The sequence below is a fragment of the Artemia franciscana genome, chromosome 1 (assembly GCF_032884065.1).
Source record: "Artemia franciscana chromosome 1, ASM3288406v1, whole genome shotgun sequence".
Taxonomy (NCBI): domain Eukaryota; kingdom Metazoa; phylum Arthropoda; class Branchiopoda; order Anostraca; family Artemiidae; genus Artemia; species Artemia franciscana.
Genome location: NC_088863.1, coordinates 68,402,840 through 68,425,819, shown reverse-complemented (window position 1 = coordinate 68,425,819; position 22,980 = coordinate 68,402,840). Strand labels below are relative to the sequence as shown.

At 34.0% G+C, this 22,980-nt stretch overlaps 1 protein-coding gene across 1 annotated transcript in view; it reads right to left on the bottom strand.

Moving 5' to 3' along the window:
* LOC136033263 (chaoptin-like) overlaps nt 1-22,980 on the bottom strand; it is a 167,918-nt gene that overhangs the window by 130,340 nt on the left and 14,598 nt on the right. Inside the window, exons 4-6 of the mRNA XM_065714019.1 lie at nt 22,451-22,980; nt 14,672-14,837; nt 11,929-13,091 (exon numbers count right to left, since the gene is read on the bottom strand). The exon at nt 22,451-22,980 is cut by the window's right edge and continues 228 nt beyond it. Coding sequence (XP_065570091.1) covers nt 11,929-13,091; nt 14,672-14,837; nt 22,451-22,980 — 1,859 coding nt within the window. The remainder of the gene's footprint in view (nt 1-11,928; nt 13,092-14,671; nt 14,838-22,450) is intronic.

Genomic DNA, 22,980 nt, shown 5'->3' with positions numbered 1-22,980 from the left:
ACACACACACACACACACACACACACACACACACACACACACACACACACACACACACACACACACACACACACACACACACACACACACACACACACACACACACACACACACACACACACACACACACACACACACACACACACACACACACACACACACACACACACACACACACACACACACACACACACACACACACACACACACACACACACACACACACACACACACACACACACACACACACACACACACACACACACACACACACACACACACACACACACACACACACACACACACACACACACACACACACACACACACACACACACACACACACACACACACACACACACACACACACACACACACACACACACACACACACACACACACACACACACACACACACACACACACACACACACACACACACACACACACACACACACACACACACACACACACACACACACACACACACACACACACACACACACACACACACACACACACACACACACACACACACACACACACACACACACACACACACACACACACACACACACACACACACACACACACACACACACACACACACACACACACACACACACACACACACACACACACACACACACACACACACACACACACACACACACACACACACACACACACACACACACACACACACACACACACACACACACACACACACACACACACACACACACACGCGCATACATATACATATACATACATATATATATATATATATATATATATATATATATATATATATATATATATATATATATATATAAAAATATATAAATATATATATATATATATATATATATATATATATATATATATACATATATGTATATATATACATATATATATATATATATATATATATATATATATATATATATATATATATATATATATATATATATATATATATATATACATAGATATATATATATATAAATATATATATATATATATATATATATATATATATATATATATATATATATATATATATATATATATATATATATGATTTAGAAATTATTATTCAAAATTCATCAAATTCATAACTATCAACCAAAAGCAACGAGCCTTAAAAAATTATTTCCAAGCTTCAAAACGAAAGCTAATAAACTCAAAAAGTGAAGAGATTTCAATGGAAATAACTGCTTCAGATATAAACTTTATTGTAGAGGTTTCAGCTGTTTATCTACAAAAAGTAAGTCTCATCGTATTTTATTTCCCGAAAAGAATGATTACGGACGCGTGCTTATTGGATTGTTTGTGTTATTTTTCGTCCCGGGGGGATAATACCAAACCAATGGAATTAGAATTTTAAGAGAGGATCCACTCGAGCAGACACTAAAAGTTTTAGTTCTCTTTTATAAGTAACAAAGAAAATTATGCCACAACAATTTGACATTTTTACCATTTTTTGCTAAACAACAACCTCGGCCTAAAGACTAAAAGAAAGAATTCAAATAAAACTTCGAGATAATCAGTCCATTTAAAATTATGGGAAAATAACAAATTGAGCATCACAGTTGCAGAGATCCACTTGTTCTATCAAGATGCAATCCAATCAAAACAAACACTTAATGTGAAATATAATTAATTAATAACTTAATTCAGATAAGCAATTCATTAATAAACTGATAAAATTATGCAAAGTTTTGCACAATTGCACATCAGCTATCAGGCAGGAGGTTTGGTTCGTATTTTGAAGGTTTATGTGATAGGTGTCCCTATAGCGTAAAAATAGTCATAATTGGTATAAAGAAATAGTTTCTTATTTTTTTGTTACCATGATATGTTTAATATATTATTATGAACATTCTTTTAAAGTTTCAGTAACTATTAGTCTAGGCCGTCCCATACCTACAGTTTGTTCACGGACTGTTTGATAATTATAAACGTTTTATTTATGCTAGTCTTAATGTTTTCTTTTCATTGAGACATTTTTTTTTCTGAAAATAAAGTTGAACTAATGCCCCACCACCACTTGAATCTTAAGCGATGAAGAAAAAATTATTGCATTTCATTTTATGCAGGCCAGCAAAAACAAGTGTCCTAAAGATCAAAAATTTTCGATTTTGGTTTGAATATATTCTGCTGCTTGACCAAGCCTCGGGTTCGGTTAGGCCTTAGGTCGAACTCTATTCCAACTGGTTTGGCTAATATGAATAAAGGAAAAAATGCAAGATTATGAATAAACTCTTGAGTAGGAGAAAAGCCCAACCATTATCAGTTCCCCGTCAAATGCAGAAAAGGAGTCACATTTATCATAATTATGGATGCAAATGTAATATCCATGTGCTTTAAAGCTATCATTTTGGCTCATTTTGCCAATCAAGTAGAAATGATGGTCAATGTTTTTTCTCGGATTCTGAACTAGAAAATCGATGAATTTCACAGACAATAAAGTTGATCCCGGGAATTTCTCGGCCGGATACACTAGCCTTTCTAATTGAATTTATTACGTCTTGTTTTGTAGAAATTTACGAAGATAGGAATTCCGAAATATGACAGTAATTATGAGGAATAAGTTCAAAGATAGGTAATAATAGACTAAATTAAAACAGGAAAGATGAGTGAAAGGTAAAATTATATATAGATAAAGTTATATAATATATAATATAAAATAAAATTATATAAATGTACACATGCCAGGAAGAAAAGGCTCAAATTCCTTGCGGTTAGAAGACAAGCAACAATAAGAATCCATATATAGAAGCCTGCCACTTGCCGAGTGCCGGGCCCGGCGGTGAAGCCGGTGGGTTCCCGGTACTATATACACACACACACACACACACACACACACATACACACACACACACATATAATATATATATATATATATATATATATATATATATATATATATATATATATATATATATATATATATATATATATATATATATATATATATATATATATATATATATATATATATATTATTGGCCTATAATGTCAACATGCCAGGTAAGAAAAAAAACCTAGGTAGCCGATTTTCCTCGGGGATATGGACGGCTCCCCAAGGAACAAATACAACGCTGATGGATCCCAATGACTTGTAATACACAGTTGCATTGCCATTACAAATCCAAGATTTACAAAAGAGAAGCGTTTTTTTCTCTGTTCAGTTTGAAACTTTTAGCCCTCACTCCTTTGGCAAAGAAGATAAAAAATTACCATAAAAAATTGGTCTGAAAATACGTCCAAGACACATTTTATCTGATTAGATCGAAATTATTCCCCAAGGCGAAGGATCCCCAATGTAGAATAAAATATGATTCCCTCCAACACAAAGCAGGACCAGAAAATGGCCAAAAAACTTTTCCTTGGGTCCGTGCTCAAGGTAAGGGTATCATAAACATGTTGGAGGGGGTTCAACCAATTGTAAATTTTAATTCAAATACCAATTTTTAGCAATTAAAGTGGTTTGGAAAAATCAGCCTCCCTCTCGATGGTCTCTTCAAACCATCCCCCTTAAGTTCCATGAAATCGGACGAAAATTTTGCGATGTTCATGTTACTCAAAAACGTTGAAAAAATTAATAAACATGTTTCCAGGGTAAAGACCAAAAAAACACCGAGGGTTATGGTCCTAAATTATGTAAACACTCATAAAAAGCTACGAAGGGTATATATGGGTTTAGTTGTCACCCACGACAATAAGAACCCCCTGTTTATGCTTGGAGGTATCCATTTTATTTCCAAATTGCACCTCCTCTTTCTTTTCCAGATCTGTTTTAACTAAATGTGTTCTTTTTCGAGGGTAATTTTATCGTTCTTTCAAATGTACTTTTATCTAAATATTAATGTGTGCTAAAACAAGTAAGAAACGCGATAGATCTGTGCACACAACAGCTACAATCTACTCAGCTCTTATTGTAGAGCCTGATTATATCTTTCTTCTTTTATTTAATTACTAATAAAATTTAAAACTACCAACAAGCGCGAAAGATCTATGCACACCCTTGATACAACCTAATTGGCTATATTACATTTTATAAGGTCTCACTTTTTAGTGAGACCTATTGGATTATATTTCTATCGATATTTAGCTTTATATATATATATATATATATATATATATATATATATATATATATATATATATATATTTATATAAAGCTAAATATTGATAGAAATATAATCCAATAGGTCTCACTAAAAAGTGAGACCTTATAAAATGTAATATAGCCAATTAGGTTGTATCAAGGGTGTGCATAGATCTTTCGCGCTTGTTGGTAGTTTTAAATTTTATTAGTAATTAAATAAAAGAAGAAAGATATAATCAGGCTCTACAATAAGAGCTGAGTAGATTGTAGCTGTTGTGTGCACAGATCTATCGCGTTTCTTACTTGTTTTAGCACACATTAATATTTAGATAAAAGTACATTTGAAAGAACGATAAAATTACCCTCGAAAAAGAACACATTTAGTTAAAACAGATCTGGAAAAGAAAGAGGAGGTGCAATTTGGAAATAAAATGGATACCTCCAAGCATAAATAGGGGGTTCTTATTGTCGTGGGTGACACCTAAACCCATATATACCCTTCGTAGCTTTTTATGAGTGTTTACATAATTTAGGACCATAACCCTCGGTGTTTTATTTGGTCTTTACCCTGGAAACATGTTTATTAATTTTTTCAACGTTTTCGAGTAACATGAACATCGCAAAATTTTGGTCCGATTTCATGGAACTTAAGGGGGATGGTCTAAAGAGACCATCGAGAGGGAGGCTGATTTTTCCAAACCACTTTAATTGCTAAAAATTGGTATTTGAATTAAAATTTACAATTGGTTGAGCCCCCTACAACATGTTTATGATACCCTCACCTTGAGCAGGGACCCAAGGAAAATTTTTTTGGCCATTTTCTGGTCCTGCTTTGTGTTGGAGGGAATCATATTTTATTCTACATTGGGGATCCTTCGCCTTGGGGAATAATTTTCGACCTAATCAGATAAAATGTGTCATGGACGTATTTTCAGACCAATTTTTTATGGTAATTTTTTATCTTCTTTGCCAAAGGAGTGAGGGCTAAAAGTTTCAAACTGAACAGAAAAAAAAAACGCTTCTCTTTTGTGAATCTCTAGCTCAATTAATCTGCCCCCCCCCAATAAAACCAATATCTTGTTTTATTCAGAATTTTATGATCAGGTCATTTACGCGAAGTGGTCCTCTAAAAAAAGATGGCTTATGACAATTCACTACAGGTAACGCTAAAGCGTATTTTCTGACATTTTTCATTTCTTAACAGCTGTCTATGTGCTATTTCAAGCATTATTAGTGGAAACATAAACATGCTTCACAAGTTCCGCTTTCCTAGTTTGTCTCCCCTTTATATAACATTCTATAACAAATAAAGAGCATGAATACGCTTAATTATATGTAAATGAATTCTTATCATCATTTCATGCTCCTTCAAGCAAGAAAACATCACGGATTAATTCGTCAGTGTCATATTAGGCCCTTTCTTATTCTAATAAATATAGCGATCTCTCATGGTAAACCGTTTTCGTTTCTGGTTTATCTTTGCAAAGTATTCTTGCCTTTTTGGAAACACTCATTACTCGAAGCTTATCCCTGTCTGTAGGATTTTTCTTTAGTGAAAGAGATCGAAATTCATAAAAGCTTTTATATTTGGCTCGGTCTGCTCAATAGACATATTGCGAAAGAAATAAAGTTCAATTTGGTTTTTGTTTTTGAGCAATTTAATGTTCAGAGTTGTTACTACAGGGGCATAAACTCATTATCAGATTTTTAAGTAGAGAGGGGAGTTCCAACTCATTCTGAGGAAGTTCAAACAGAAAAAGATCTTTACATAGCTGTGGCATTGAAAAACTTCTTGATCAAAAACTAACAATAGAAAAAAGTAACTGTTCATTATATTTTGGGGGCTGAGTAGAGTTTGGGGTACCCATAGCTTCATTATGTGCCCTTTAGAATATCCTGGGCGAGAAGTGGCTATTCTCTTATTTGTGATAATTTCTCTTTTTTAAGTTTGCCTTTAATAGCATGTTAGTTTTTGTTCGTTTTGGGATTCATCTACACCATATAGAAATATCTGTTATCTGTGTGCTTGATACAGTTATTGATGTGATGTTGATTATTGATGTGATTGTTTATGTTCTTTATAGGATTTATATATTATTTATTGTAATTTCTGTTGATTTTGTGTTTGAATTACTATGTGACTTTATTTATGTTTGTTTTCAAAGACAAAGTTCTAACGTTACCTAGTTCTACCTAGTTCTAAAGTTCTAGCGTATTAGAGAGCAACAAGGCTGCAATGTATTCTTTTTTTTCAAGATCCAGTACATATGGAAGGGGTGGTCATTTAAACTTCAGAGGGGGCTCATTTGATTGTAAATTGTAGTGCCTCTTTAAATAGTTAAAAGTGATGGGAGAGCAACGAACCCCCATTCCCACGCCCTTTCCCCCAAAGACATCCGGTATGAATTTTGAGATAGCCATTTTGTTCAAAATAATCTGTAACTATATCTTCAGGGCTAAAGTAACACTCAAGTAACCCACAATAAAAAGAATAGAAGAAGTTATTTTGTTTCAAATTGTTCTAACAAAGAAATTTCTCAAATAAAAACAAAGAGCCATGCTAAACTTAAGGTCAATAGAAATAGGTCTTATAATATAGTTCAAACTCAAAATGGCCAGAAATTACTGACAAAGAATAAATGAATGCAAAACGAACAGAACTTGAAATGGATGTAAACATCAAAAATTAAGACAGCGGATACTACGGATATAGACAATAGATAAATCTTAAACCGTACAAGAGCAAAATTTAACATTGAAGTGAAGCTTTAGGCGAAACGTTCTGAAGCCCATTTTGTCATTTGCGCTTTACCACAAGTATTCTTGTAGAAAAAGGGAAATAAAACTTTCGAGTAGCTGAAATTTCCTGGAATTAATTCCATTATATGTTAAATAATCAGTTTGTTTTCATTAGCTCTTTCCAGTTATCTTTGATTTTATTTTTTCGTTAATGTTTTGAAAAATTTAAGCACCGCGTTCAAAATACATATAGTTGTTAATAAAATATCAATGGCATGATAGGCTTTAGAACTTTTACGGTTTGGGGAGGAGGAATGGGATAATAGCCAAATTCTTGTTTGTACTAATTTTTATGGCACATCGTATTAACCAAGTGGCATTTAGTGATCGCAATTTCTGTCGGTCAGTCTGTCGGTCTATCTGTCTGTCGGTCTGTCTGTCCCGGTTTCGCTACTTTAGGCACTTTCAGGTAAACTAGGACAATGAAATTTGGCAGGCGTATCAGGGACCGAACCAGATTAAATTAGAAATAGTCGTTTTTGCAATTTGACCATCTGGGAGGGAGTGGAGGGTCGGTTAATTCGGAAAAAATTTAAAAAATGAAGTATTTTTAACTTAAAAACGGGTGATGGAATCTTAATGAAATTTGATATTTGGAAGGATATCGTGTCTCAGAGCTCTTATTTTAAATCCCGACCAGATCCAGTGACATTGGCGGGAGTTGGGGGGGGGACCTAAAATCTCGGAATACACTTAGAATGGATGGATCGGGATAAAACTTGGTGGGAAAAATAAGCAGAAGTCCTAGATATATGATTGACATAACCGGAACAGATCTGGTCTGTTTGGGGGAGTTGGGGGTGGGTGTAATTATGAAAATTAGAAAAAATGAGGTATTTTTAACTTACAAAGGAGCGATCGGATCTTAATGAAATTTGAAGTTTAGAAGAATATTGTGTCTCAAAGTTCTTATTTTAAATCCCGACTGGATCCGGTGACATTGGGGGGGGGGGGAATTGAGGGGAAGAGCCTAAAATCTCGGGAAACGCTTGGAGTTGAGGGATCGGGATGAAACTTGGTGGGAAAAATATGCACAAGTCCTAGATACGTGATTGACATAACCAGAACGGATCCTCTCTCTTTAGGGGAGTTGGGAGGGGGGGATTCCGAAAAATAGAAAAAATGAGGCATTTTTAACTTAAGAATGGGTGACCGGATCTTAATGAAATTTGATATTTAGAAGGAACTCGTATCTCAGAGCTTTTATTTCAAATCCCAACCAGATATTTTGACATTGGGGGGAGTTGGAGGGGGGAACCGGAAATATTGGAAAACGTTCATAAATGTCGTAGATACGTGGTTGACATAACCGGACTGGATCCCCTCTCTTTGGTGGAGTTTGGTGGTGGGGTTCTGTGCTTTGGCGAGTTTGGTGCTGCTGGACGTACTAGGACGATTAAAACTGATAGGCGTGTCAGGGAGCTGCACAAATTGACTTGATAAAATCTTTTTGCCCTATTCGACCATCTGGGTGGCTGAAGGGAGAGGGAAAACTAGAAAAATTGAGGGATTTTTAATTTACGAGAGGGTGATCGGATCTTAATGAATTTTGATATTTAGAAGGACCTCTTGACTCAGAGCTCTTATTTTAAATCTCGACCGGCATTAGGCCTCTTATTTTCCTTTTAAAGCAATTTATTGATTCTTAGAGTTTTGCTAGAACTTATAACATATGAGCTCCTGGCTCTTGGCTCTTCCGACCTCGTCACAAGTGCCATATGAGCTCTTAGCTCTTGTTGTTTGTTTGAAGTTGGACTTGAATATTCAATTTAATTTTTACTAGTTTTAATATTTATCTATTCATCAATATCAGTATATCTTATTTTTATATTTGATATAATCATTTATTTTAATTTCTGTCCGTTTTGGATTTCATTTGATTGCAATTTCTGGTCGTTTTGAGTTTGAATTATTATTTGACGAATTTCTGCTAATATTAAGTTTTACAAGGCTATTTAATTTTCTTTTGAAACAATTTTTTCAAGAAATCTTTTTTTTTATTAGTTTCTGTTCGTTTTTTATTGCCAAAGTTTGTTTTTAGATTAATCTTGTGAAAAAAGTTAAAAGAAACTTAATTTCGGTTTTCTTTTTGATTGACTTGTTTATATTAAACATAAATTTTACGAATATTGAAAAAATACTTTTTTTCCCTATAATTAGGGTTTTGACTGTAATATACATTTTGGTCAAGTTTGGATATTGATTCAAAATAATTCGATGTGTTGTAATTTTCTACTAGAGTTTTTTAATGCCATCTGACTATAAATTTGGGGTAGCTTTTAAGCCTATCAAAGGTAAAGCAAATAGTAGCATCGGTTTTTGGCAACACTATGCCATATAATCAAGATAAGTTTCAAGTTTTTGTCTATTTAAATTATTTTAGTTCAATTTTAATAAAATTTCGTCTCATGTACCTACTTCATCGTCTCTTCTTTTTTCAAGTAGTTAAGATTCATCTAAGAGAATCAGGTACGGGTTCAATTTTATCTCGATGATGATTCGAATCACAGCAGCTCGAGTTTAAGGTAATTTAACATTGATGGAAACTTTAATGAGTTTCTTTTTTATTTTTTTTTAAATTTAAAAAAACTTCAATTTCTCTTGTTTCTATCTTTCCTTCTGTGCTCCGATCTTCTGAACCTGTGAACTAAGGAAAGAAGTTTTGAGCTGCCCAGAAGATAAAAAATTTGGCCATTGCTCCGTCCCTATGTTTTTGGAGAGGAGAAGGGCTGCTTACCCCCCACAAGGCAACAAACTCAATTGTCTGGGTAAGAACAACAAATAAACAAAAGGAATGCTTTTGACTCCAATTTGAAAGCACGGTCTTTCGCCATCCTCATATGACGTCCCTGGGCCTGAAATAATACTATTAAAGAATGAAGATTGGAAAGGCCCTTAGTAGTTGTTATTACTAATTTAGTATATCTAGTGAGAAACCTAAAAAAGCATTTGAAATGCTAGTCCATTGTAAAGCCTGTTTCAGCAAGTGTATTTTTGTCCGTTTGTGCAAAGTTTTTGCTATGCATCATGTCCTTGCGTTGGCTCTATTTTGGAATGTGTTAACAACTACTGAAAAAAAAAAACATTCAAAAACAAACTTTTCGCATCTTACGCTTCTCATGGACTTCGTGTCTATACAAAAGAATGGGTTTCCTATGAAATAGTTTTTCCAAGAATTACCGACAGTTACCAATTGTATAAACTAATATAAAATGTACATCTGTGTTAAGTGTACTTCATTCCTTTTTTTCTAAATACTGTTTTCTTCTTATATATCTCATATCTTTTATTCCTATCCTTATTGACTCTTAGAGATTTCCCTTTTAAACAAGATCTTTTTTAAATGAAAAAACTAATTAGTTCCCTCATACTATTTTGTTTTCTTTACTAGTTTCGTCTTGGCCAAGAGATTTTCCACACTAATTTTCAAACTGATCAAGGATAATTTGGGGGGATCACGGAGCATATCTAATGAAATTTATTTCATCCTTATTCAAGATTCAATTTTCAGAGAAACAAAGTTTCTTTTTATTTTTTTGCTCTCGCATTGATACTACCTTGTTTTAAGGACTTAAAAACTGCAACTTTAAGACGGTTATAGTTTACAACACCTTTTTTGGGGAGGTTAATCTTCCAAAATGAATTTTTAGTGCATGTTAGGGGCTGCTTATTTCGGATATGTGTACTTTCAAATTTTTAGCCTTCTGCTGTGAAGTGTATATAATTTTTTGTCTAAATTATTTTTTCTTCTCCAAAAAAAACAAACAACTTTTGGCCCTTGATTAGCCCCCGTTCTCAGGAGAACCATCATTTACCATTTTCTTTTTCTTTTTTTCCTTCTGCATTGCGGTCTTCGAATGATCTAGAAATGCATGTTTAAAGCCGGTGAGGAGAAAGGAAAATTGGCTGTTTGTGTTTATAAGGTAGAGGATGGCTACATCCAAAACACATTTTTTGCATATTAGGCTCCTCTTGGACTTTGGTCTCTATATGAAAATGGGTTTCCTGTACGTAAATTTTTCCTAGAGTTATCGACAGTTACTAATTATGTGAAGTAAAACGTACTTCTGCTGTAAAGTGTATATAATTTTTTTTGCCTAAATCTTTTTTTCTTCTTGTATATTCTTATATCTTTCCTGCTTATCCTTACCAACACCTTGAAGATTTCCCATAACCTTTTTGGATAGATTTACAGGGATTCAACTAGTCGTTTCTTCGGAAGATTTTTCAATTGACAATTTTTAATAACATTCTTCCAGACTCTGAACGGTGGTTTGAAAGTGTTTTTGTAGATCGGGGTTCATTTCTTTTAGCCCAGTTACCTCTGCTATACAGTCCTAAGTGTTTTTATAACTTGAATAGAAATAACACATCTTGTTAAACCGTCTTTTGCTATTCATAAAAATACTGTATTTAAAGTAATACAGACTTGTATCATTGCAATAAGCAGCTAACAGTACATTTCGCCTTTTTAAAGAAGAATAACTGCAACGTATAAACTTTTGTTAGGCTTATATAATAAAAACATGCCTCATTTTTATAACCAAGGCAAAATTTGGAGTCTTTTAAGCCCCCCCCCCTTTCCCTATGAGACCGAAAATCTTTCCTAGCCTCAGCCCAATGCTGCCACTATGAGAAACAATAAGGAAAACTCAGCAAACTGCAGGATTTGTCATTATGTTAGTGAAACCTAGTATAACGTTGTATGAACATGACATAACGTCAGTATGCCTAATATATGGGTCGGTTAAACAATTTCAAAGATCATTTCTCAACCACAGATTAGTAATTGAATGAGAATTATGTACAGAGGCAATTATATAGGTAGATGTAATAGAACTTTGACTGCAACTTTGCAAATGTTTCGACAGAGAATTTTAAGCTATTAAAACGCATTAGATGGGATGTTTTTTTAGGATATAAAACTATATGACTTAAATAATTTGCATATAGTTAGAAGTCTTAGTTTATTTTTAATGAAGGCAATTTATACTCAAGAAGGTATCACTTACCATGCTAGGTGAAAGAGATCTTATGTCGTTGTTTGATAGGTCCAAGTGCAGTAGTGTCTGTGCAACTTTACTCAGAGTTTGGTCAGGAAATTTGATCAACTGATTTCTGCTGCCATCAAAAAATTCAATGACTGTATCTTTTAGCAGGTTTTCTGGAATCACTTGAATTTTGTTTCCAGAGAGATTGATTACTCTCAAAAAAGGATGGTTTGCAAATATATCCGATGCTATATCTTCAAGGTTGTTATTTGAGATATCAATATATTGTAATTTTTTTGTATTGGCAAAACTATCTGGAGAAATGTTGGAGATTCTGTTTTTTGACAGGTCTAACCATACAAGGTGAGGCATATTCCTAAGTATGCTATCCGATATATTTTTAAGTTGATTGTTCGAGAAGATCAAGTGCGTAAGAGAGCTGCGAATTGGATCAAAATAGCTGTCGGCGATGAAGGATATATTATTCTGACTAAAATCTAGTATTTTCACATTTGAATTCGAACTCCACGAGCTTCCATTTGTTGTCAAGTTTACAATACTATTGTGACTTAAATCGATGTTCAAGGTAGCCAAAGTCCCCACTTGATCAAGGATATCAATGTCAAAGTTTTTAAGCTCGTTGTAAGCAAGATTCAATTCTTCAAGCTTGGGTAGGTTCTGGAAAGCTTCATGAGCAATAAAATCAACTTTATTACCCTCTAAGTTTAACACTTCAAGGTTATCAAGATTCTGGAACGAATTTCGGCCAATTCGAACTATTTGATTATCGTCCAGGAAAAGTTTCTTCAGTTTCTGAAGATCAGAAAATGCTTGACTTTCGATGAGTTTTATTTCGTTGAAACTAAGCGTCAGAAATTTAAGATTTGGTGTCATGTTTGGACTGAATGTTTGACCTTTCAAGGCACCCAATTTGTTGTCGTGAAGTCTTAAGTCTTCCAAGTCTCTCATAGAATGAAAAAAATCTTGTGGAATCGACACTATTCTATTATTACTCATATCCAGCTTCTGTAAGTTAACAAGAGCTTGGAATCCATCCCTGACCAATTTAGTGGATGACAGTCCGTTGGTCAGATATAATGTTCGAAGAGAGGTACCAACATCTCTAAATGCTTCATTGTCGATTGTTGCTATGTTGTTTTCAGAAAGATCCAAGGTTTTTAATCCTGAAAGCAAAAAGGTAAATAAATAGATGAACCCGTCAACCAAAAGTAGAATGTAATAGTCCCTGAAACACAGTCCTTTGATATTTCAAACTACCAGAAAACAAGTTAATTTTTTTCAAATGAAAATAAGGCGCAACATTAAAACTTTTAATAAAGAGAAAGTACCCTATGTGTGTATGAGTGACTTTGACTTTCTTAGCCCATCCCTTCCTTTGAAGTCTTATGGCGGTATTCTAACATCATCAGCAAGTCCTACAAAAAAGTTTAATATGCTATTGCAGTTATATATTTACGGAATGGCTTCAGGATATTTGATATAACAACTTTACTGTTTACCGCAAGGGCACAATCTATTTTTCATCCCATCCATTCTTGAAGCATAGTAAAAAAAACTTTTTATCCTATTTCAATTTCCCTTGTGCTTGAGAATTTGTTCTTAAAAACAATAGGGACAAAAAGCCAAACCTTTGCATAAAGAGCGAAGGGCTAAGGAAAGAGAAGAAATAGTTTCTGCTAATTTCACTTTTCAAGCCACTCTTTCAAACCAGAGTCTTAGATCAAAGTTTAACTTCTGTAGAACAATGTTTATAGTCAGTGCAGCAGGCCTACTCTTGCTTAAATAAATAACAATAAGCGTCCAAAGTGCCAACTACTTAAATATTTTTTTTCTTTTTAGCCATTGCCATTATGCATGAAAATGCTGTAAACACTTTGGAGGGAGCTGTCCCCAAGCCAAAACAGTGATGTCACTTGGGTGGTAGTAGGAAGGGTTAAATTGCCCCCTAGATTAAAAAAATACGCTCTTTGGAACTTTCATTGAAAAAATGACTTTTCTAGATTTTGAAAGATAGCATACATTCCCCCCCCCCCTCCTTTCTTCATTTTTGTGAATTGAATTTTCTAATTCCCAAGACGTGAAAATTCTGAGAGAGTGAATCTTTTCAAAATGGTTGGAAGATCCAGCAAACTTACCTCTATGGATGATTTGACCCCAAGAGCCCCCAGGCTAAGGGCTGTTAATAATGAAAATCACCAATTGCCTCAGCATCTATTGCATAGCGTCTTTTGATGGACATATTTTTATTGAAAAGTGAATTTCCTAGAATCTTTTACTTCCAGAAAACAGCTGTAAACGGTCTGCAAACTTTCAACTATAAGCTATTTAAACAACAGCAATAAACTACAAGTAGTTTTTTATTTATCTATTTTCACTTGAAGGTATTTGCTATGAATTTGATTTAATTATTTTTATTGAAGCAAACTATTGTCTGCTAATGCCCAAAATATCTTTTAACCAATTTGTGGTAGGAAAAGGAATTCAACTTTAATTGAACCACTATGTGAGTGCTCAGCAACTATTTAAATGTGTTGATATTTAAATTCCCCCCCTGTTCATGATAGTGTTTTACAATTCCTGGAATGGCTGCTGCACATCCGAGCATTTCTAATATTTCAAAATTCCTAAATAAGGTACTTCATGTTACAGAATATCGAAACAAATTCACTAGTGCGCGAATGCTTGCATTTGACTTTTTATGTCTGATTATTTCAGAATTAGCGTAACATTTGAAGCTAAATACCTGGAATATACTGGAAAGCATTTGCTTGGATTGACTTGATCTTATTCCTTGGCAAGTAAAGAGAATCAAGAGCAGGTCCAAAACCTTCAAAATCTTCTTTTGACAAATTTTCATCTGGAAGGGTGCTTAGTCCTATTGAACGGAGGTTTCTCATATGATTTAACTCCTGTAAATAGTATTTTTTGTAACATTTAAAAATCTATGGTTTTAGAGAGAAGCAAAGCTAATAGTAGCAAAAACAAATCAGCTTTGAAGTAACTATTCAAAAAGAAACGTTTTCTACCAAAGACACAGCTAGTTAAAAATCTAGCTAAAAAGGATACGGGAAACCTCTGAAAGAGTTGGTAAAGATGTGAAGAAATTTTAAACTTAATGCACTAGGCTATTTTTAAGATATTGCGGATACACCTGTTTGATAAACTGGATGAACATAGGGCCTCTGATTTAGCGCCATATAGCACTCAACATTCCCCAAACTTTTTTCTTAATCCTACTATTTTTTTCAGATATATCACCAAATCAAACATTTCTGCTTTCCCACTGATAAATCTTGCATATAAACAATGGAAAAATAGTGTAATTTACGAACTTTCCCCGGGACTGTGTGGATGGCATGGCATCCCTGGATGCATTATTGTTAAGTCTTTTAACTATTTTGAACAAAATGGGCTTTTTTAAGATTTTTATCAGTGTTAAGAGAAGGGGACATCTAAATGGGCAGCAGAAGTGGTCTACTTGCCTTCCAATCACTCTTTAAAGGCCTCCTTAACATACCCTGTAATTTCCAACTCAACACCCTTAGTCGCTCCCTAGATATTTCTGATGCACCCTTTTGACAACTAGAATGTACATAGAGTGTTTTGACTTTGTTCGACGTCCCTCTTATCATTTCCTTAAAGTTTCATCGTAAGGACCTAAGCCTTTTTCGAGACCCGGGATTAAACACGCCCTCTTTTCCAAATCAGAAACCTTACGTGTAAAAAATTGCCAACTTGCATGACTTACAGTCCTTTAGCCCGAGGGCTTGTCAGGGACTATGTCAGCCCCAGAGGGAAAGTTACTTCACCTTTTGAGTTGAACTAAATTTCTATCTAAATATTTTGATCAGACACGTTTGAAGAAAAAGGGCTCGAGAAGGGGACTGGTTACCCCCCCCCCCTTTTTTGGCTCTTAAAAGGGTATCAGAATTTTCAATTTCTAGTAGAATGAACCTTCTCCAAATATATATGAACGCACTTTCGATACTAAGTAGCTTTGGAAAAAAAAATAAATCGAAGCCTTATGACCCTTTACTATAGGAAATGCTAGTGCGTTGTCTCTGAAATTCACCCCTGCTAGAGAGGACATAGATCTAGCCATAATAGCAAGGGGAGTGGCTGGGATGGCGATGAAGTGACCTCCATTTATCAAGCTGTTAGCAACTTGATCTGACAAATAATTTTTATCATCAAGGCGTCTCAGCAAGGAACATCTTGATAGGTCCCTAATTTGTTTCATAGTCAACTGACCCCATTTTGAGATGGGCGGAATTATTGCTTGAACAGCTAAATCCTAGCAAAGACTGGAAACAAATTGAATATCTGACTATGATTAGTCAGCATATTATGTAATTTTCAACTCAACACCCTTAGTCGCTCCATATATATTTCTGATACACTCTTTTGACACCTAGAATGCCTCTTATCATTTCCTTAAATTTTCATCTTAATGACCTAAGCCTTTTTGGAGACCCGGGATCAGACACGCCCTCTTTTCTAGATCAAAAACCTTATACGTAAGAAATCGCCATCTTGTATGACTTACAGTTCTTTGGCCTGGGGCTTGTCAGGGGCTATGTCGGACCCGCAGGAAAGTTACTTCACCTTTTGACTTGAACTAAATTGCTATCTAAAATTTGGATCAGGCACGTTTGAAGAAAAGGAGCTTGAGAAGGGGACTCGATACCCCCCCCCCACTTTTGGCTCTTAAAAAGGGTATCATAATTTTCAATTTCTAGTAGAAAAAACCCTCTCCAAATATATATGCAAAAAAAATATATATTGCAAAAAAAAAAATAAAAAATAAATCGAAGCTTTATGAACCCTTTACTATAGGAAACGCTAGCGCGTTGTCTTTGAAATTCATCCCTGCTAGAGAGGTACATAGATCTAGCCATGATAGCAAGGGGAGTGGCCCGGATGGTGATGAAGTGACCTCCATTTATCAAGCGGTTAGCAATTTGATCTGACAAATAATTTTTATCATCAAGGCGTCTCAACAAGGAACATCTTGATAGGTCCCTAATTTGTTTCATAGTCAACTGACCCCATTTTGAGATGGGCGGAATTATTGCTTGGACAGCTAAATCCTGGCAAGGACTGGAAACATAATTGAATATCTGACTATGATTAGTCAGCATATTATGGTAACTCATGTCGGGCACACAAACAAAAGAAAACATTCAAAAATATGGCCAAATTTGAAAATAAAAAAAAATACAAATTTGTTGGAGGGCATACGAGCGATGAATTTTTTACCAGATATTACTTTTGGAACTCAAACTTTCATTTGGAGGGCAGAAAGATTGCTTAATTCAAAGTGATAAATTACTTGTAAAAGTGTAAAAAAATCGAAAATAAAAAAAACAGTAAAAATAAGCATGAATCAGGAATGAAAAACGACAATATACTAAATTACAAGTGTATTTGGGAGGCTCGTAAAACAAAATGAACAAAACAAAAAACAGGAATAAAAATCGAGTTTTGTTTTAATTGAAGAAATTTTAATAAATAACGTTCAATCCATTGCGAAACAACAAATAATAACAACAAAATAAAATAAAAGAGAGATTCATTTAATAAAAGTGTGCATTAAGCAACGTATTTATCCAAAGTTGTCTCTAGCGTGATTTTGTCCCTTTAGAAGAATAAAACCAATTCAAATTATCAATCATATGAAAAATAATACCTTTCTTCATCCACCAAAAATTTTGCTAGCAAGACTACTATCAGAAATTCATTTTACAAAACTACTGCATCAAAAACTTTGGCTCAATATTCAACTTCTGTCCAACTTTTAAAATAAAATCCAATATTTGGATTCTTAAGCACAAAAACTGAAGAAACCTTATATATTATGAAATTTTATAATCTTTATAAGCTTTATATACTATACATGAAATAAAAGTGGTCTCATTAGTCAGTTCCAATAGAGTCGCTAAAATGCTGTACCTGAGAACATCATCTAAAAAACGGTCCCAGAAGCCATACTAAGAAAAAAATTATGTTTAAAACTAAACTTTGTTAAAGCCCAACCAGCTTCAAAATAAAGCTACGGCTTGTTTCCTTTTGTAGGAAATCAACACGTTTTGAGACAATTCCGACTTGAATAAAAGTATCACTCGGAGGATTTTTTTCCCAACTCAAAATCCTTGTAGCAGCAATTGTTGATGATATCTATTGTTTGCTATTTTCAAATATTATCCCTAGAATAATTTCTGAAAGATTTGGAGCAACTTCATATTCACCAACACGCTCTTGCATAGGACTATATGGTTCTTTCCTAATATTTCATTTTACATAACAAAACACAGGAAAAAACCTATGGCTTTTCTTAGTTGGAAGAGTAAAAGACGTACCACAGGTAATCATGAAGCAAGCTTCTGGATCGATGATGCATATCATACATTATTATATGCTACAAATATTACATCAGTAAATTCCACAATACACACACTATGTTACTTTTTCTTGTGTCAGTTTCTTATTGCACAAATAGCACAATTCAAATCTTTTATCATTCATTAGCATATTAGTTATTGTCAAAAATTGCATTTTATTAAAATATTTCAGTTACTACAGGCTAGAGTTTGTAATTTATTACAAAACCCTTGATTAACGAGAAAGAGGCCAAAAGTCAAATGCTTTTTACTTAGCAGGAACTAGTAAAGGACGAACTACGTTGCCTCTCAAACCAAACCCTTTTAAGCATACCATCATCTTGTGTATGAAAACGCAGTTTTTGTAAAAAAAAAGTAAATTTTACTTTAAATTTTTGTAGTTCGTCCTAGTAAAGGACGAACTACGTTGCCTCTCAAACCAAACCCTTTTAAGCATACCATCATCTTGTGTATGAAAACGCAGTTTTTGTAAAAAAAAATATGTTTATTCAAATGTTATTTTTTTTTTAATTAAAAATGTGACTATGTGTAGAAATTTATTTTAGTATAAACCATTTAACAGCTCTCTATGATGTTCCAGTATCCAGCTAGCTGCGGAGAAGAAAAAGGGAAATAAAAACAGAGATGCTAACCATATACAATTTGCCAAATTACAGCGACTGTACTTGCTTTTCCAGCCAATGGATTGTCCTTGTTATTCAAGCCAAGGGACTGTAAAGTGTATAGGGTACAGGGTCCTGCAGAAGGTTTTCTATCAAGGTGATTCGAATGGTGTAGGCTACTTTGTGTTTCGGTTTGACACCCTTTTTAGAGGTTTCAGGCTGTTTTCTTATTGTTTCTATGGGACATGTTCGTCTGTTGCTAGGTTGCAGCTACCACTGCAACCACGATTTCGCATGACGTCATAGATACCATTAAAACTTTGTTTCCTGCTTTTTCCTAATAACTGTCGTTGTATCGCTAGTTGCAGCCTAATGAAGGATGAAAACGGCCCGTATTAACATGTAAATAACCTGAACCCCCTTAAAATGGCTTTGGATCATAGTCATAAGGTGGGAAATTAGCAATTTTAATTGAATTAAATAATTCTGGCGTGAATCCAATTCCTCCTTCCTGTTTATCATTTTTTTTCCTGACCCGCACTAGTGAGACCCATTACTTTTATTTTAGGTCATAATACTTTAATGATTCAATAGTGGGAACATTGCGACTTTGAACGTTACAACGTTAAAAAACAGCTGTCGCATGGACTACCGAATTCAGATATTATAAACTGAACTTCTGTGGAGGTTCAGAAATTAATCATCCCAGGGCTAGGAAATGTGACATTAGGTGAAATATATTTTTTTTTGCTTCGGATGGGAAAGACGAAGTAAACGGTTTTGGTAGTAGGGCTAATGATGAAGAAGGAGAATTGCGAATTTTAGCTGCGCATTTTATGATGGAAAAGAGCAAGGTATGAATCATAAATGTATAGTACCGGAAGCCCAGTGGCTTCACCGCCGGGTCCAGGCACTCGTCACCGGACAGACTTCTATAAATGATTCTCATTGTCGCTTGTCTTCTCACTGTAGTAAGAAGATTAGAAGCTAGTTTTTTGATGTTAGGACGTCACCACAGATTCAATACAGTCACCCTGTGAAAAATACAATTTCTGTCTTTAACTCCTGAGCTATTTAGATTTCGTTCCTCTTTGTTTTCCAACCCCAGATTTCACTATCCATTTTTGATCATCTTTACCTCAGAAAGTGTTTTTCCACCCCTTTTGCTTTAGCAGCTTAGAATCATACATCATCTCGTTTAATTTCTTAAGACAGTATAAATAACAAATACGTCGTTTGCAGTTTCCAGCCACATACCATTGTTGAACATGTCATTTTTAATTCAATATGATTCTCGCTGTCGTTAGTTCCATGCCCTTTTCTTTAGCTGTTACAATTCTCACTTTCATTAGTTTTCTAATCATATTTATTCGTGCTTCATTTTCATCAATAAACCCCTTGAATATTTTAAATGACCTAAAATTAGAATTAGCGCCTTTGTAAAATGACTTTTTTTTTTATTGGACCTTTAACATTTGCCTTGGCTTGTCTTTTGTCATTATGAAAAGCATAACGCCGCAGCTTTGTTTTTTTTTAACAGAGGCTGATGTAGTATCAGGCTAACTTCCTTTGTTATTTATAGTTATTTCCTCACTTGGAGCTTTTATAGAATGTGGAACGTCGACTTTTGCCCCAGCTTTTCTTTTTTCATTATGAAAGACATATCGCCAAAACCTTATTTATTTAACCAAGTCATGGTAAGTATTGATGACCTTATACATGTCAAAATCTAAAACCCAATTGCCATAGCTATCATTTTCAATTTTGGCACGTTTTGATCACTTTTCTTCTAACCCCATTTTTCTTTCTTCTTCACTTTTGATTTTCGTTGCTTCAGACAATTGGTCAACACCCTTTCCTTTAGCTGCTTTTATTGATCTGGCTTGACATGACGGTCCAGGTTGTAGATTTTTTGATTCTTCAGGTGGTGGGACAAAAAAATTTTCTTCCAACAAATTATCATTTATAACACTTGTAAATATTGTTTTCTGGGTCTTGTCTCACTTGTTAATGTCAACATGTTATTGTCAACAACAGCATGTCAACAACATCATCAAAGGACATGACGGTCCAGGTTGTTGATTTTCACCCGTTGTAAATTCAATATGTTCGGGCTGTTCTCTTTGCCTTGTCACGTTTGACAGTTTAGATGGTTCCGAAGAATCATCATTTTAACTCTCATCACTATCATTTTTAATTTTGACACGTTTTGATTCCCGCAGTCACTTGCTGTCACCGGATGATGGTTCAGGTTGTAGATTTGTTAATTGTTCAGGAGGTGGGACGAAACTTTCTTTTTCTTCCTACGAATTATCATTTATAACACGTCTAAATTTTCTTTTTTGGGGGTCTGCCTCTTCAAGGTTCTTTTAATATCACCAATATATACAAAATATTAGGTAACTCAAGGCTGAGAGCATAGCTCGAATGATACGTTTTTCCTATTTATTTGCCTTTTCATACTGATTTCTCCTCAAATATATTTTATCATTGACGCGAGTCCGATTTCTAACGCCGATTGTCTACTAAACTTCAAACTTTTGGTTTCTTTTTTTAAGGTCTTTGAATTTTTGTATTCCTTGTTAAAATACATACAAATATTTTTGCAATTACCAGTTTTTTGCTCTTTACGCAATTTAATGTCTTTTCATACTATATCTTTTCAAAGATATTTGATTATTGAAGCAATTCCGATTTTTAACAACAATTTCTACTAAGTTTCAAACGTCTGGTTTTCTTTTTTAAGGTCTTTGAATTTCGGTTATTCTTTGTCAAAATATATACAAATATTTTTGCAATTACCAGTCTTCTGCTTTTTAAGCAATTTCATGTAAATTTCTCCATTCATGAAAATCTTCAATTCTTTCACATAAGTTTGACAAGTATGACAATGTCTTTGTAATACTGATATATACAAATGAAGCCACTCACATAAATAATTTCTTTTAAAATTAAGGCCTTGTAACAAATTTTCTCAAACTTTTGACCTAACTAGCTCGTTATTTAGGCCAGAATATCAAAGGATGCCAATCTTCCCTAAAAATATAGAGCCGTTTTCGAGAAAAAATATTTACATAAATACATACATACACAATTACTGCCCACTTGTAAAGATAGTATACCCTTCTGAAAGTGACTGACAGAGATACTAATAACAGAATAATTTGACATGAAGCTACAGGAGCAAATGGAAAGGATTCCAAGTAGAAGTATAGCATTTTAATGCTCAGGTAGGTAAAACTAGAAATTGTAAGCATAAAAGTTTACAAAACAGTATAATGTCATTCTAGTTTATGTTTGTAATTTAACATTATTATAGTTTTTTAAATTATTCTATCAATAATTTATAAATGTAGTCTAAAATTGATATTGTTTAAAATATTTTCTTCTGGAGCTTGTAATTGATTCGTCTCTCTTTGAGCTAAAATGTGATAAGTTTCAAACCAAAAATGGTTTACATTTTATTTTCTAGGGGGAGGAGAACTACTGTAAGAAAATTGTATAAAATGAATCTATTACCTTAATATTGACGTTTCCCATTTTGTGTCCGACTAGATTCAGACTTTGCAATGTGTATCTAAATCCATTGAAGGATTCTTCCGGATTAAAAGAAAGTTCGTTATCGTTGAAGCTGAGACTCTTCAAGTAGTCAAAATTATCAAAGAGGTTATCGGGTAAAACGGTTAAATTGTTAAAACCAAGATCCAGCTTTTGAAGGGATGTTTCAAGTCCTCTAAAAGCTCTTGGAGCAAGTTGGCTAATATAGCAGTCTTTGAGGGAAATTTCCCTAATTTTAGCTTCTTTAAATGCATCGTCATCTATATAATTAATTGGATTACTTTCTAAAGAAGTTTTATTAAGGTTTCCAAAATTTTGAAAGGAGAATCCAATTAGCTTCTGAATGTTGTTGTGATCCAGTATGATAGTGTCCAATGAAAGTTGACCCTGATAAAAGACATCAAATGTTTCATGAATTTTATTATGTGCCAAGTCCACGGTGTGTAAGCTTTTCAGATCTGCTAAAGGTGTAAATGGTATCTTATTCAAAA